This window comes from Oncorhynchus clarkii, chromosome 20, assembly GCF_045791955.1.
Source record: "Oncorhynchus clarkii lewisi isolate Uvic-CL-2024 chromosome 20, UVic_Ocla_1.0, whole genome shotgun sequence".
NCBI lineage: Eukaryota > Metazoa > Chordata > Actinopteri > Salmoniformes > Salmonidae > Oncorhynchus > Oncorhynchus clarkii.
In genome coordinates, this window is record NC_092166.1 from 8,369,221 (window position 1) to 8,387,707 (window position 18,487).

Consider the following 18,487-nt stretch of genomic DNA (forward strand, 5'->3'; position numbering starts at 1 on the left):
CCTCGTACTCATCCTGAAACGTGTGTTAAAGTTCCGGAACAATTGATGCCGGCTATACACACCAGGTCTCCAGTGTACCTTCACAACCCAGTACGTCCTGTGCCAACTCCTCACACTCTCCCTCAAGTGCGCTTTTCCAGTCAGGTGTGTCCTGTGCCAACTGTACCGGTCCCACGCAACAGGTCTCCAGGGCGCCTCCACAGTCCAGTACATCCTGTGCCTCTTCCCCGCACTCTCCCTGAGGTGCGTGTCATCAGCTCGGTGCCACCGGTACCGGTCCCACGCATCAAGCCTCTAGTGCACCTCCACAGTCTAGAGCTTCCGGGCGACAGTTCCCAGTCCAGAGCTTCCGGGAGACAGTTCCCAGCCCAGAGCTTCCGGCGACAGTTCCCAGCCCAGAGCTTCCGGCGACAGTTACCAGTCCAGAACTTCCGGCGACGTTTCAAAGTCCGGAACCTCCAACGACGGGCCACAGTCCGGAACCTCCAAAGACGGGTTAAAGTCAGGAACCTCCTGAGACGGTCTACAGTCCGGAAACTCCTGAGACGGTCTACAGTCCGGAACTCCTGAGACGGTCTACAGTCCGGAACTCCTGAGACGGTCTACAGTCCGGAACTCCTGAGACGGTCTACAGTCCGGAACTCCTGAGACGGTCTACAGTCCGGAGCCTCCTGAGATGGTCTACAGTCCGGAACCTCCTGAGATGATCAGCGATCCGAAGCCTCCAGCGACGGTCGGCGTCGGATATTAGAACATTCCAGAAACAATTAATTTATTGATTTTGTTATTATGTTTGAGCATTAAAACACAGCATTAGCCATGGCAAAATACATAGAATTTGTTTTAAACTGCAACCTTTTGTCTCAGTTTTAAAAAACAACATTTAGTCTCAGTTTTAAATCAAATTTCCTGCAATTCTATGCATTTTCTATGTAGAATCGCATGAAATTAGCTTAAAAACAACAACATTTTCTCTCGGCGCCAAGGCAAAATTTGTAGAATTTCAGGAAATTAGCTTTCAAACTGCAAAATGTCTATCGGCTCCATGGAGATATTGTAGAATTGCAGGAAATTGTCTTAAAAACGCAAAAATTCTGCTTCGCTGACGGCCCGACCGGGCTCCTGCCACACCCCCTGCCATGCTCACCACCTAAACCCCCCTTTGATCAAGAAAAAACCTGAATATGGAATCATATTCATTCATTCATATTCATCTAATACATTAAATTAGCATCTGCTTGATTCCTTGATAGCGTATGACTCAAGTAAAAATCAATTGGGATGTGCCTCCTCTTAAAACGACATGTACAATCTCAATGAGATTAATGAATGTAAATAAAATATAATTATTATGAAGTAAATGTTCAGAAGTCCTACAGAGCAATGCTCCAATTCTGATCAAAACTCCTCTTGCTCTCTTGTCTAAATAACAGATGGAAAGGTTTGTTGATACCCTCTATAGGCATTTCTGTCAGTAAATAACATCGGAACACACAATTCCCAGCTCTTTTAATCAAGCCCCTGCAGTTGGACTGGACATAGTGATTGATCACTGTTGAGGGCCTGCTTTGACCGTACCCACCAAAATGAATGTTTGAGAATGTTACAGTACATAGAATTTTATATCCCTGGCTATTTGTGTATGTCCCTTCCTACTTCAAAAATGTGATATACAGTACTTATGTATTTTGGTCTACAGGACTGTTGATACAATAAAAAAAATATACACGCTAGATAAAAATATTCCTAATAAGTAGATAAAAAAAAAAAGAAATCTAGACCAGGGATCATCAACTAGATTCAGCCGCAGATCAAATTTTTCTTGAGCAGATGGTCAAAGGGTCTGGAACATACAGCGCCTTCGGAAAGTATTCAGACCCCTTGACTTTTTCCACTTTGTTATGTAACAGCCTTATTCTAAAATGTATTGAATAAAAACAATCCTCTACACACAATTCCCCATAATGACATCACAATTCCCCATAATGACATCACAATTCCCCATAACGACATCACAATTCCCCATAATGACAAAATGAAAACACATTTTTGCAAATGTATTAAAAATAAAAAACTTAAATACCTTATTTACATAAGCAATAAGACCCTTTGCTATGAGACTCAAAATTGAGATCAAGTAAATCCAGTTTCCATTGATCATCCTTGAGATGTTTCTACAACTTGATTGGAGTCCACCTGTGATAAATTCAAGTGATTGGACATGATTTGGAAAGGCACACACCTGTCTATATAAGGTCCCACAATTGACCGTGAATGTCAGAGCAAAAACTAAGCCATTACATCAAAGGAATTGTCCGTAGAGCCCCAAGACAGGATTGTGTCGAGGCACAGATCTGGGGAAGGGTAGAAAAATATTTATGCAGCATTGAAGGTCACCAAGAACACAGTGGCCTCCATCATTCTTAAATGGAAGAAGTTCAGAACCACCAAGACTCTTCCTAGAGCTGGCCGCCTAGCCAAACTGAGCAATCGGGGGAGAAGGGCCTTGTCAGGGAAGTGACCAAGAACCCGATGGTCACTCTGACAGAGCTCTAGAGTTCCCCTGTGGAGATGGGAGAACCTTCCAGAAGGACAACCACCTCTGCAACACCCCACCAATCAGGCCTCTATGGTAGAGTGGCCAGACGGAAGCTACTCCTCTGTAAAAGGCACATGACAGACCATGAGAAACAAGATTCTCTGGTCTGATGAAACCAATATTCAACTCTTTTGCCGGAATGTCGAGGAAACATGGCACCATCCCTACGGTGAAGCATGGCGGAGGCAGCATCATGCTGTGGGGGTGTTTTTTCAGCGGCAGGAACTGGGATACTAGTCAGGCTCGAGGCAAAGATGAACGGAGCAATGTACAGAGAGATCCTTGATGAAAACCTGCTCCAGAGCACTCAGGACCTCAGACTGGGATGAAGGTTCACCTTCCAACAGGACAACGATCCTAAGCACACAGCCAAGACAACGCAGGAGTGGCTTCGGGACAAGTCTCTTAATGTCCTTGAGTGGCCAATACAGAGCCCGGACTGGAACCAGAAAGAACATCTCAGGAGAGACCTGAAAATAGCAGTGCAGCAACGCTCCCCATCCAGCCTAACAGAGCTTGAGAGGATCTGCAGAGAAGAATGGGAGAAACTCCCCAAATACAGGTGTGCCAAGCTTGTAGCGTCATACTCAAGAAGACCCGAGGCTGTAATTGCAGCCGAATGTGCATCAACAAAATACTGAGTAAAGGGTCTGAATACTTATGTAAATGTTACATTTCCGTTTTTTTATTTTTTATAAACTAGCTTTTCTAAAATGCTGATTTTGCTTTGTCATTTTGGGGTTTAGTGTGCAGATTAATGAGAATAAGACTATAACGTAACAAAATGTGGGGAAAGTGAAGGGGTCTGAATACTTTGCGAAGGCGCTGTAGATGTGCATCATGTAGATTTGTGTCATGTGTGTGTCGTGCTCAGTATGACGTCTCCTTTGCTGTAAAAGCTAGCTGTGCGATGTGTTTACAGCCCTACACCTTATCAATTCGAGGTTTATAATTAAAACAGTGTCTGTCTTTGACACCCAGTGGCTGAGGTGACGGTAATCAAATTAAAGAGGAATATCTCTATCTGCATAACTTCCACGTTTTCTTCTCATAAGATCAAGTGATCGGGGCATATTTCCACTACTGATAAGACTGACTTCCTTTTAAAACTGCTTTTGAAATGGATCATTTTTAAGTGTTTGACTTGAATAGTTCAATGACATATTTTAATTACATTCAAACTTTGTTGAAAATGACCTTTTGTAGAATACAGGTCAGAAGCAGGTAGCTCCAGTAAGTCCTGTTCTTTCCAATGTTATTTCTATCCTTAAAGGGAGTGTCTCTTTAGTCTGCTGGTTTAAGGCTGAGGTTTGTCTTTTTTATTCTTTGACGTCAGCATTGCAAAAGTATGTATTATAATTTATGAACACAGAAAATATATCAATTACATACATTATGTAAAGATCTCATCTTCAGAGTCGCTCAGTGTATAATCAGGAGCACCCACTCCATTGAGCGTAGGATTGCCTCACACTGCGTTGTGTAACTCACCCCAAATACTGCAGAACTAGCTGCTGCAATTATTTCTTCTAAAAACCAGCCGTGTCACAATCAGATGAAATCTGTTGTGAAGTTGTTGTTTTTTTTTGGGGGGGGGGGGGGGAATCTAAATAATCCTTTGGGAACATAGAGTCCGCATCCCAAATGGAACCCTATTCCCTATATAGTTCACCTTTAAATTAAAAAAAATGAACTCTATGGGTTTAGGGGGGGGGGGGGGGTCAAAATAAGTGCACTTTGTAGGGAATAGGGTGCCATTTGGGACGCTGTCCAGAGAGTGAAGGTGAAAGCTTTACTAGTAGCGCTGCTACTGCTGCTGTCAGGAAGGCCCCAGTCGTAAGGCATGTAGAAGATGCACCCGACGGCCATGAAATATTCATCAGGCCATAAGAGGTTGTCGTGCTTACAGGAGAGGAAGATTACATGGAGGGGCGTGAGGAGTCTGTATGCACTGGGAAATACTGTCAGTATAGAAATGAAATGGATAGATATATCACTAGGGTACAGCAATCTGTGATTATAGGAGGATTTGGATAAAGGTGTAGGTGGTGAGAAACGAGGATGCTGACTTGTCGTCTGTACTGCAGTCAGCAGCATAGAAATTGAATGTATAGAACATAGAAACAAACTGGATCTTTTCTTTCTTTTAACAGTAATCTGAAACGATTACTGAAGTGATTCATTTTCAGTCCTTTGAAGATGTTTCTTTGCTCTATGCTAATCATAACCAATTACCCTTTATTAGTACATTGTTATGAGTCCAATGCATTACACTATGTTCTGTCTCGGTGGAGCTGAACCTGGGACCAGCGCATTTGGGGCCAATGCGGTCGTAACCTCTGTCACCATGGTAACAGCACATCACCCCAGGCGGCAGGCAGCTCTCCTGGAACTGGCTCTTGATAAAGCCCACAACACAACGAGGCACAGCTGTATTTAGAAACACAGATAAGCAGGCACACCCGTAGGGTACAGAGAAAGTATGACACTATAACATTTCCGTCATCCAGATTGATTTACAGAATTGAACGCATACATTTTCATACTAGCGGCCCGTGGGAATAGAACCTACAACTCTGGTGTTGCATGCGCCATGCTCTACCAAATGAGCTGCACGCTTATGCATTTTTCTCATTATTAAAACTGTGGGACATTAGGCTACTGGACAGTTACCATGGAAAATACAAAAATAATAGGGACTATTCCATCACCTACAAAAGCCCAATTTAAACCCTGAACGTTTCACTTTAGCAGTCATGCATAAATCCGTCACTGTTCTTTCCCCTCCTCACGCACTACTTTCAGAACCGGACAGCTCCTGGCAGCTCGCGCCACCCATATTATCCCACCTCTCAAAGACGATTGGCAGCAACAGCAGTCACACACGCCTGTCTACGGCTGCATTCACACAGGCAGCCCAAGTCTGACATTTTTTTCACAACTAATTGGTATTTTGACCAATTACATCAGATCTTTTCACAGCAGATCTTTTTCAGAGCTGATCTGATTGGTCAACTGACCAATTAGTGGAAAATAATATCAGAATTGGGCTGCCTGTCTAAACGAAGCCAAAGACACCTCAGGTGCCCTATGCGATATTGGGAGGGATGGGAATTTGAAAGCAATTTGCTCCAGCCTCCCCTCTGTTTTCACTCTAATTCTACAGCCTGCACTAGGAGGGTTGAAACTGGCGGCTTGAGTGTTAACTCACCCATGTAAAGCGACCACCGGAGCTCACCGCTGCAATAACTAACTAAGCCTGTCTTGGCAGTAAGAGGATTGGTTGACTGTAAAAACATCTGCCTGACGCTTGGTTGCAGAGCGTAAACGGGTGTTGAGGAAGCGTCTCTCTATCACGGACGAGCATGTGAGCAAGTAGCCTACAGCTTTTGATAGTATCGTTTAATGGCACCTTACGCTATTGAATTGGGATGATACTAATTCATCTCCTAGTAGGTGTCCATTAGCCTATCACTTTAGTCACTGCGCGCAAGGGGTTGGTTTCTGTTATGCTCAATGGAGAGCAAACTGATTCTTCACTCTGTCGGTAAAAGCAGTCACGGTATGGCTTTTTTTCTTATTAATCTGCTTCTGCAAATGGGATTCGTTTTCGGATCTAATTATGGGTATGTGGAATGGTCGGATAACGACAAAGACGCTGAAATACGATCGAAGAACCCCACTATGTACAGCACTCAAAATATCAACAAGGAATCGATGCACCATCCAACTTCTTACCCAGGACCCTTCACCGAGCGCACCATTGTGGCGCACAAAATCGAAGAGGACCTGCCTAGGGTGGTAACAGCTTTCCTGCACACGGGAGACTCGTCGGCTCTTGAACAAGTCAACTGTTCTCGGAGGTATGAGTTGAGTAGCCTCCGCGGTGGAACCAATGTGGCCTCACACTATTTTCTCCATAGCGTGCTGGACACCATGGCGCACGCAACCAACTTTCTGAACATGATTTTACAAGCCAACAGGTCAAGAGAGCACAGCCTTCGGAGGGATATTAACTGGTACCACGCACTGGTTCGGAGTATTCTCGAGGGGGACCCCAAAATTCACAGGGCAGTGGTTACATTCCATTCTGATGCTCCGACGCGGGGTCCCCATGTTTTCCTTCAAGCGACAAGAACTGAAGGGGAAGTGGTTCTCCAGGACCTTTCCAACTCCGCTCACCACCATCTCAAGAGCAGGAGCCCGGATTCTGAGTGGTTTAACGAGTTCAGGGACCGAAAAAAACCGTACATGCAGAGAAGGGCGTCGAGCCGAGACCCAGTAGCCACTCAAAATGGCTACATTCTCGACAAAAGTCAAATCAAGTGGTCTGCGCCTTACCTGGAATGCGAGCATGGGAATTTCGTACCACACTGGCTACTCACCTTGTCTGCGGGGTTCTATGGTCTGAAGACAAATTCCGCGCCCGAGTTCAGGTGAGTAGCCTATAGACTAAGGGACCTGGCTGTGACTCATGACTGTTTGTTTGAAAGGAACACTTTTGGTTTACATTTGACACGTTTATCTAATCAAACATGTTTTAGTAGGCCTGTCTCGGTTGTTGCAGTCCTGACAGTGCGCTTCTCGCGCTTTGAATCAGGCCATGTGCATGAAAAGGGCCCAAACTATCCATCGAAAACGGCTCATGTCTATTGTATTCACACTGTAGGCCTCTACACTTCATTTTTGAGGAATGTGTTTGCTGTAAAAAAAATACATGTAAAAAAAGTTTTAAAAAACAACCTTTGCCCGCATGGTTCAAAAAAGCTGTCTTTGCTGTGTGAGTAGGTCTGTGCATTAGCAAATACAATAAATATGTCACATTTCAAGGTCCAAGTGTGTACAAACATCTATTTAGTCATGAATGAATTATAAAAGACCACTTTGAATTTCAAGTCCACTTTACTCCCACTTAAATGCAAGTGCTGTGTCTACACAATAATTCCAGCATGTTAGTTTGTCCCTGAGCTTTATTCATTTAGGCAAGACTACGTACTGTAAGTTTAGTTTGTTTTGGTCATGCCTTTAGCATACATGCAAGATCATCTCAAAGCTGTTGCCTGAGCTGATCCAAAAACAATTCCCTGCAGGTACAGCAACATTTAGTTCTAAACAGGCACCACAACTGACTACTAATTCACTTCACCAACTAAGCTGATTTATGAATATCAGTGATTGGCTAAATTGCACATACCTGCTCTCCCAGGTATTCCTTGTCCAGGGTTACCTACCCTTTGCTTTAGTCTCTTGTTGAAACCTCTTAACCGATCTCATCTTCCATGGTGCTTGATCACACTTACCCAGTCAAGTTTAGATTGGCTACGGAAGGGGATCAAACAGAGGCTCATCTGTAGGTCATCGGATTAGGGTTCAGCCTGAAAATACAAAAAGACCCCTGCTGTTGCAGACAGCTACTGTACGGTTCCGGCTTAGCAAAAAAATCAAGGCTATCAACCCTTTTTTTCTACTTGCGTTTGGTATTTGAGGTGTGTATTTCTGTAATTGCTGTAATTCAGTGCTTATCTGTAAAACAGATCTTGGTCTCAGTATGACTCTCTAATAAAATCAAGGTTCAATCACAAATAATCAAATCCACGTCCTGCACAGAGGGAAGCATTATCGACCTTGGAGCTGCTTTTGAAGACATCGGATTTCAAGCCCAATATACTTTATTTTGTAAAGTTCACTTTGCTCTCTGACACCCGTTTTATGAGGACATTGGTATTAAAAGCCATCAGTGAGATGACCTTTAATTGGCTGCAAAATTAACTGCTTCCACTGGTTTTTAAAGAGCTGGTTCCTGTTCAGAATTTCAGAATGTCCCGAGGGCGCATTAAAACTCATTTGACATTCCCACAAATGGATGTGGCATCGTCGTCTAATGATTAGCAGCAGCATGACTTTTAGAATAGGCCTGTGGATTCAGTTTCACAATTATAGTTCAGACGTTTCAAAGATCTAAGAGAATCCCTCTGCACGGTCTCGTCTCTTCCTTTTTAGGAGAGTTTGGAGGCCAAATCTTTGGATGTACATCCCAAGCAATCTATTCACCCCAAGGATTAAACAAACCAATACAGACCCCTTTTTGTAAACCTAATCAAAATGTAAATGATTCCAGTGTGATTTTGTGGAGGATATGCAGAATGAGAGCAATGGCTTTGAGGCCATTATCATAAACAGTCTGTTAAGCCTATGACATATTGGTTGAGAGATCATCTAGTATAATGTCTGTTTGGTAATGGATTTGTTTGAATTAGACTGGTTACATGAATGTCATCTGTTACTTGCTTGTAACAGATGACATTCATATTCTGACTACCTCTGAAACTCACTTAGATAATACCTCTGATGATAAAGTGGTAGCAATACATGGTTATAACATCTACCGAAAATACAGAAATGCCAAAGGAGGTGGTGTTGCGGTCTAGATTTAGAACCACATTCATGTAAAGCTTAGAGACAATCTAATGTTAAATACTGTTGCGGTAATATGACTACAGGTTCATCTGCCTCACCTAAAGCCCATTCTGGTGGGAAGCTGCTATAGACCACCAAGTGCTAACAGTCAGTATCTGGATAATATGTATAAAATGCTTGATAATGTATGTGATATCAACAGAGAAGCATATTTTCTGGGTGATTTAAATGTTGACTGGCTATCATCAAGCTGCCCACTCAGGAAAAAACGTCAAACTGTAACCAGAGCCTGCAACTTGGATCAGGTTGTCAGTCAACCTACCAGGGTAGTTACAAACAGCACAGGAATTAAATCATCAACATGTATTGATCACATTTTTACTAACGCTGCAGATATTTGGGAGAACTTGAACAATTGGTGGCTGACTAAATCATTTTTTGCCCCACTGTATATATTTTTAAACCTGCATATTTAGCTAAAAGAAATCCAGGTTAGCAGGCAATATTAACCAGGTGAAACGCAGAGTCAGGGTATATGCAGCAGTTTGGGCCGCCTGGCTCGTTGTCAACTAATTTGCCCGAATTTTACGTAATTATGACATTACATTGAAGGTTGTACAATGTAACAGGGATATTTAGACTTAGGGATGCCACCTGTTAGATAAAATACGGAACGGTTCCGTATTTCACTGAAAGAATAAACGTCTTGTTTTCAAAATGATAGTTTCTGGATTCGACCATATTAATGACCAAAGGCTCGTATTTCTGTGTGTTATTATGTTATAATTAAGTCTATGATTTGATATTTGATAGAGTAGTCTGACTGAGCGATGGTAGGCAGCAGCAGGCTCGTAAGCATTCATTCAAACAGCACTTTTGTGCGTTTTGCCAGCAGCTCTTCACTGTGCTTCAAGCATTGAGCTGTTTATGACTTCAAGCCTATCAACTCCCGAGATGAGGCTGGTGTAACCGATGTGAAATGGCTAGCTAGTTAGCGGGGTGCGCGCTAAAAGCGTTTTAAACGTCACTCACTCTGAGACTTGGAGTGGTTGTTCCCCTTGCTCTGCATGGGTAACGCTGCTTCGAGGGTGGCTGTTGTTGATGTGTTCCTGGTTCAAGCCCAGGTAGGGGCAAGGAGAGGGACGGAAGCTATACTGTTACACTGGCAATACTAAAGTGCCTATAGGAACATCCAATAGTCAAAGGTATATGAAATACAAATGGTATAGAGAGAAATAGTCCTATAAATACTGTATTAACTACAACCTAAAACTTCTTACCTTGGAATATTGAAGTCTCATGTTAAAAGGAACCACCAGATTTCATATGTTCTCATGTTCTGAGCAAGGAACTTAAACGTTAGCGTTTTTACATGGCACATATTGCACTTTTACTTTCTTCTCCAACACTGTGTTTTTGCATTATTTAAACCAAATTGAACATGTTTCATTATTTATTTGAGGCTAAATTGATTTTTATTGATGTATTATATTAAGTTAAAATAAGTGTTCATTCAGTATTGTTGTAATTGTCATTATTACAAATGTTTTTTTTTTTTAACGGACGATTTAATCGGTATCGGCTTTTTTGGTCCTCCAATAATCGGTATCGGCGTTGAAAAATCATAATCGGTTGACCTCTACTAACAATGACAAGCCACCAGGGTCTGACAATCTAGATGGAAAATGACTGAGGATAATAGCAGACAATGTTGTCACTCCTATTTGCCACATCTTCAATGTAAGCCTACTAGAAAGTGTGTGCCCTCAGGCCTGGAGGGAAGCTAAAGTCATTCTGCAACCCAAGAATAGTAAAGGCCCCTTTACTGGCTCAAATAGCCAACCAATCAGCCTGTTACCAACCCTTAGTAAACATCTGGAAAAAATAGTGTTTGACCAGATACAATGCTATTTTACAGTACAAAAATTGACAACAGAATTTCAGCATTCTTATAGGGAAGGATAATCAACAAGCACTTACACAATTGACTGATGATTGGCTGAGAGAAATTGATGATACAATTATTGTTGGGGCTATCTTGTTAGACTTCAGTGCAGCTTTTGACATTATCGATCATAGTCTGCTGCTGGAAAAACATATGTGTTATGGCTTTACACCCCCTGCTATAATGTGGATAAAGAGTTACTTGTCTAACAGAACACAGAGGGTGTTCTTTAATGGAAGCCTCTCAAATATAATCCAGTTAGAATCAGGAATTCCCCAGGGTAGCTTTTTAGTCCCCTTGATTTTTTAAATTTTTACTTACGACATGCCACTGACTGAGTAAAGCCAGAGTTTCTATGTATGCGGATGACTCAACACTATACGCATCACCTACTACAGCGACTGAAATGACTGCAACACTCAACAAAGAGCTGCAGTTAGTTTCAGATTGGGTGGCAAGGAATAAGCTAGTCCTAAATATTTATAAAACTAAAAGCATTGTATTTGAAACAAAACACTCACTAAACCCTAAACCTCAACTAAATCTTGTAATAAATCATGTGTAAATTGAGCAAGTTGAGATGGCTAAGCTGCTTAGAGTAACACTAGATTGTAAACTGTCATGGTCAAAACATATTGATGCAGTAGTAGCTAAGATGGGGAGAAGTCTGTCCATAATAAAGTGATGCTCTGCCTTCTTAACAACAATAGCAACAAGGCAGGTCCTACAGACCCTAGTTTTGTCGCACCTTGAATACTGTTCAGTCGTGTGGTCAGGTGTCACAAAAAAAGAACTTAGGAAAATTGCAATTGGCTCAGAACAGGGCAGCACGGCTGGCCCTTGGATGTACACAGAGAGCTAATATTAATGCATGTCAATCTCTCCTGGCTGAAAGTGGAGGAGAGATTGACTTCATCACTACTTGTATTTATGAGAGGTATTGACGTGTTGAGGGCACACAGTGTGTTGTGAAATCTGTGGAATGTATTGTAATGTTTTAAAATGGTATAAACTGACTTAATTTTGCTGGACCCCTAATAAATACAAATACAAATACAATGGTTAAGCTATTACATTATGGCCGTATGGTTTTGTTTTGAGCTGAGTGACTTCAAAATAAAAGCCTTTCTCCTGCTTGGTGGTTACCCCATGTTCCTGGATCCTCACATTCCCACACATATTTAGTCTCACCTTCCATTCCTCCTTCCTTCCCTTACACACACACACACACACACACACACACACACACACACACACACACACACACACACACACACACACACACACACACACACACACACACACACACACACACTAACGTAGAGAGAGATTATTTAGCGCATCAACACTTTCTCTTCTCGCTCCTGGGAAAAGATGGCATGAGCCTCAGCCTTTTCTCTTCATTGGTGTTTGTTTCAGGCACATGCAGCTAATGGTGTTAGGCTCCTCTCGAGAAGCAGACCTGGGCCTGGGCATTATGAGAGAGGGAGAGAGAGTGATGGGGAGTGGGGCAGGCAGCCAGACAGACCGACCGACTGTGTGAAAGTGGGAGATAGTGTTTCATCATGTAAGAAAGAGTGAAAGGTTGCCAGACACAGAAAACACAGAGATCAGGAGGATTAATGGCAAACTGAAACACAGAGATCAGGAGGATTCATGACAAACTGAAACACAGAGATCAGGAGGATTCATGACAAACTGAAACACAGAGATCAGGAGGATTAATGACAAACTGAAATACAGAGATCAGGAGGATTAATGACAAACTGAAACACAGAGATCAGGAGGATTAATGACAAACTGAAACACAGAGATCAGGAGGATTAATGACAAACTGAAATACAGAGATCAGGAGGATTAATGACAAACTGAAACACAGAGATCAGGAGGATTCATGACAAACTGAAATACAGAGATCAGGAGGATTAATGACAAACTGAAACACAGAGATCAGGAGGATTAATGACAAACTGAAATACAGAGATCAGGAGGATTAATGACAAACTGAAAAAAAGGTAAAGAAATAAAGAGCGAGAAAAGGGAATATAAATATGGACACTAACAGACAGACTGAACAAAGAGAGAGACTGACCTGGGGTCCATGGGTAGATACTAACAGACACACTGAATAAAGAGAGAGACTGACCTGGGGCCCATGGGTAGATACTAACAGACACACTGAATAAAGAGAGAGACTGACCTGGGGCCCATGGGTAGATACTAACAGACAGACTGAATAAAGAGAGAGACTGACCTGGGGCCCATGGGTAGATACTGACAGACAGACTGAATAAAGAGAGAGACTGACCTGGGGCCCATGGGTAGATACTAACAGACAGACTGAATAAAGAGAGAGACTGACCTGGGGCCCATGGGTAGAAACTAACAGACAGACTGAATAAAGAGAGAGACTGACCTGGGGCCCATGGGTAGATACTGACAGACACACTGAATAAAGAGAGAGACTGACCTGGGGCCCATGGGTAGATACCAACAGACAGACTGAATAAAGAGAGAGACTGACCTGGGGCCCATGGGTAGATACTGACAGACAGACTGAATAAAGAGAGAGACTGACCTGGGGCCCATGGGTAGATACTAACAGACAGACTGAATAAAGAGAGAGACTGACCTGGGGCCCATGGGTAGAAACTAACAGACAGACTGAATAAAGAGAGAGACTGACCTGGGGCCCATGGGTAGATACTGACAGACACACTGAATAAAGAGAGAGACTGACCTGGGGCCCATGGGTAGATACCAACAGACAGACTGAATAAAGAGAGAGACTGACCTGGGGCCCATGGGTAGATACTGACAGACACACTGAATAAAGAGAGAGACTGACCTGGGGCCCATGGGTAGATACTAAAAGACAGACTGAATAAAGAGAGAGACTGACCTGGGGCCCATGGGTAGATACTAACATACAGACTGAATAAAGAGAGAGACTGACCTGGGGCCCATGGGTAGATACTGACAGACAGACTGAATAAAGAGAGAGACTGACCTGGGGCCCATGGGTAGATACTAACAGACACACTGAATAAAGAGAGAGACTGACCTGGGGCCCATGGGTAGGTACTAACAGACACACTGAATAAAGAGAGAGACTGACCTGGGGCCCATGGGTAGATACTGACAGACAGACTGAATAAATAGAGAGACTGACCTGGGGCCCATGTGTAGATACTAACAGACACACTGAATAAAGAGAGAGACTGACCTTGGGCCCATGGGTAGATACTGACAGACACACTGAATAAAGAGAGAGACTGACCTGGGGCCCATGGGTAGATACTGACAGACAGACTGAATAAAGAGAGAGACTGACCTGGGGCCCATGGGTAGATACTAACAGACAGACTGAATAAAGAGAGAGACTGACCTTGGGCCCATGGGTAGATACTGACAGACAGACTGAATAAAGAGAGAGACTGACCTGGGGCCCATGGGTAGATACTAACAGACAGACTGAATAAAGAGAGAGACTGACCTGGGGCCCATGGGTAGATACTAACAGACAGACTGAATAAAGAGAGAGACTGACCTGGGGCCCATGGGTAGATACTAACAGACAGACTGAATAAAGAGAGAGACTGACCTGGGGCCCATGGGTAGATACTGACAGACACACTGAATAAAGAGAGAGACTGACCTGGGGCCCATGTGTAGATACTAACAGACAGACTGAATAAAGAGAGAGACTGACCTGGGGCCCATGGGTAGATACTGACAGACAGACTAAATAAAGAGAGAGACTGACCTGGGGCCCATGGGTAGATACTAACAGACAGACTGAATAAAGAGAGAGACTGACCTGGGGCCCATGGGTAGATACTAACAGACAGACTGAATAAAGAGAGAGACTGACCTTGGGCCCATGGGTAGATACTGACAGACAGACTGAATAAAGAGAGAGACTGACCTGGGGCCCATGGGTAGATACTAACAGACAGACTGAATAAAGAGAGAGACTGACCTGGGGCCCATGGGTAGATACTAACAGACAGACTGAATAAAGAGAGAGACTGACCTGGGGCCCATGGGTAGATACTAACAGACAGACTGAATAAAGAGAGAGACTGACCTGGGGCCCATGGGTAGATACTGACAGACACACTGAATAAAGAGAGAGACTGACCTGGGGCCCATGTGTAGATACTAACAGACAGACTGAATAAAGAGAGAGACTGACCTGGGGCCCATGGGTAGATACTGACAGACAGACTAAATAAAGAGAGAGACTGACCTGGGGCCCATGGGTAGATACTAACAGACAGACTGAATAAAGAGAGAGACTGGGGCCCATGGGTAGAGAACACCTGATGTCAGCCAAGGACATAGGTCTACATACTGATACATTAATAGACAAGGGATTTCAGCTTTGTTCGCTTGTCTGGCATTCAGTTTTACTATCGTTGCCTTCCTGGGACCGTGTTCATGAAATGTAGTAGTGAACTGTACAGATTTAGGACCCGCCAGTCCAACTATCCAGCTGTCTGAATGCCAACTGTGGATATGTGAAAGGTTCTTTGGATGCAAGCCATTGCAGTAGCCTAATGCAGGGGTTCCCAAACTTTTTCACTCGAGGGCACCCCTTCCAGCATTGAGGAACACCCCCTCCCCATGCACGCGTCACATCTATTTCTATAGCCACAAGCACTGTTCATGACACAAACTGTTCACACCCCTCTTATTGGTGGAGAGAATGTTGCAGTTTTAAAGCAAATTTTCTTGCAATTCTATACATTTTTTTTCACGTGATATTTAAGTGACAAAAAATAAACCAATGTAGTAGCCTAATGAACCAATGCAGTAGCCTAATGAACCAATGTAGTAGCCTAATGAACCAATGCAGTAGCCTAATGAACCAATGTAGTAGCCTAATGAACCAATGCAGTAGCCTAATGAACCAATGCAGTAGCCTAATGAACCAATGCAGTAGCCTTATGAACCAATGCAGTAGCCTAATGAACCAATGCTGTAGCCTAATGAACCAATGCACTAGCCCAATGAACCAATGCAGTAGCCTAATGAACCAATGTAGTAGCCTAATGAACCAATGCAGTAGCCTAATGAACCAAAGCAGTAGCCTAATGAACCAATGTAGTAGCCTAATGAACCAATGCAGTAGCCTAATGAACCAATGTAGTAGCCTAATGAACCAATGTAGTAGCCTAATGAACCACGTGCCAGTAGAAGTGTGTGCATGTGTACACTGCAGTATACTCTCCCAGAGGTAAACAGCATCAAGCAGCCTTTGGTCTATTGATGTACTGTAAGCGGATAAGCTATTCATGTTTTGGTTACAGTTAACCTGATGTTCAGAGCTAGATTCAACATGATTCAATTGGGATATTTAGGCTTGGCTGCTTCTCTCATCAGGGCACATGAAAAAAAATGAACATATTAACGTTATACACAGGACATTGTTTTTTGTTTTGTTTCAATTGACATTAAATTGGAAGATATACTCTCATTGAGTGGCATTTGATGCTCATACTAGTTTTTGCCTGGATAATAGTTCATCTGTAGGAATTGGACCAAAGTGAGACTCTGTTATGATGAGGTCACAATGGAACCTCTGCCCTTCTTTCATTCTCTATCTGACACTAAAAGAGACGTCTGAATTGAAGCTGCTCTCTCTGACCTCTCTCCACCCTCTCTCTCTCTCTCTGACCTCTCGCCACCCTCTCTCTCTCTCTCTCTGACCTCTCGCCACCCTCTCTCTCTCTCTTTCTCTCTAACCTCTCTCTCTCTCTGACCTCTCGCCACCCTCTCTCTGATCCCTCTCTGATCTCTCTCCACCCCTCTCTCTCTCTAACCTTTCTCTCTCTGACCTCTCACCACCCTCTCTCTGATGTCTCTCCACCCCTCTCTCTCTCCACCCACCCTCTCTGTCTCTGTCTCACCTCTCTCCACCCCTCTCTCTCTCTATAACCTTTCTCTCTCTGACCTCTCGCCACCCTCTCTCCACCTCTCTCTCTCTCCACCCACCCTCTCTGTCTCTGTCTCACCCCCCACTCTCTCTCTCTGTCTTTCCTATTACAGGGGTGTGGTTCGAGTGGACATCAACCTCCAGGATGTGGACATTGACCAGTGCTCCAGCAGTGGCTGGTTTGCTGGAACTCACCGCTGTAATCTGACCAGCATGGATGTGAGTCTACTTCTCTGATCCTTAAGTTTGTCCATTAATCTGTCCAACTTTCCATCTATCCATCTCTCCCGCACTCCATCCACCCCTTTGTCCATACATCTATCCATCTATTTCTCCATCCATCCATACAAAACAATCATGCAGGACATAAAGCCCTTAGTAAGAATGCAGGACATAAAGCCCTTAGTAAGAATGCAGGACATAAAGCCCGTAGTAAGAATGCAGGACATAAAGCCCTTAGTAAGAATGCAGGACATAAAGTCCTTAGTAAGAATGCAGGACATAAAGCCCTTAGTAAGAATGCAGGACATAAAGCCCTTAGTAAGAATGCAGGACATAAAGCCCGTAGTAAGAATGCAGGACATAAAGTCCTTAGTAAGAATGCAGGACATAAAGCCCTTAGTAAGAATGCAGGACATAGCTTCTTTGCAAGCAATATGTATGTCCCTCTGAATGTTATTGCTAATGCATATAAAATCTCAGAGTACTTGGCAAGATTTACACACATCCAAGATGTGTACTGCTACTGGGAGCTGTCCTGTTCTTAATGATAATGCTCCCCAAACGGAATCTATTGTCTCGTTGTGAAGTTAACGGATGACATGTGGTTTGTCTCCATGTAGACAGTAAATCACTCTGGTGGAGCAGAGGGCGGGTTTCATCTTTGTTCTTATGTAAAGAATAGTAAGATTAACAGACAGAATTCTGTAGCAATATTTGCATTGAATATGGGATGCTGCAAATAATAGACCATTGCTTGAAGGTGCGTGTTGTCCACAGCTTAATACGGTGTAACATACTCTGCAAGTGGAACAGGGAGGTTTTAACCAGTGTTTCTAGTGACTGGCACCGGGGGGGGGGGGGGGGGGCGTCATATTTGATCACCCTCAAAGTGCAGGAGTTTTTGATGACGTGAGGTGTGTGTACTGTGTTTGAAGTGTGTGTCAAATATGTGTTATGTGTAATGTGTTGAAGCAAAATTCAGTGGTGGGGTCGGGCTTGTTGATCAGGCTCGTTGTGCAGGCTTGTTGATCAGGCTCGTTGTGCAGGCTTGTTGATCAGGCTTGTTGATCAGGCTCGTTGTGCAGGCTTGTTGATCAGGCTCGTTGTGCAGGCTTGTTGATCAGGCTCGTTGATCAGGCTTGTTGATCAGGCTTGTTGGTCAGGCTTATTGTTCAGGCTTGTTGGTCAGGCTTATTGTTCAGGCTTGTTGATCAGGCTTGTTGATCAGGCTTGTTGATCAGGCTTGTTGATCAGGCTTGTTGTTCAGGCTTGTTGATCAGGCTCGTTGTGCAGGCTTGTTGATCAGGCTCGTTGTGCAGGCTTGTTGATCAGGCTTGTTGATCAGGCTTGTTGATCAGGCTTG

At 43.5% G+C, this 18,487-nt stretch overlaps 1 protein-coding gene across 1 annotated transcript in view; it reads left to right on the forward strand.

Annotated features, from left to right (window-relative positions):
• Window positions 1–6,163: 6,163 nt before the first annotated feature.
• LOC139375831 (metabotropic glycine receptor-like) overlaps window positions 6,164–18,487 on the forward strand; it is a 111,315-nt gene continuing 98,991 nt past the window's right edge. The window contains exons 1-2 of the mRNA XM_071117731.1: window positions 6,164–7,035; window positions 17,016–17,121. Coding sequence (XP_070973832.1) covers window positions 6,164–7,035; window positions 17,016–17,121 — 978 coding nt within the window. The remainder of the gene's footprint in view (window positions 7,036–17,015; window positions 17,122–18,487) is intronic.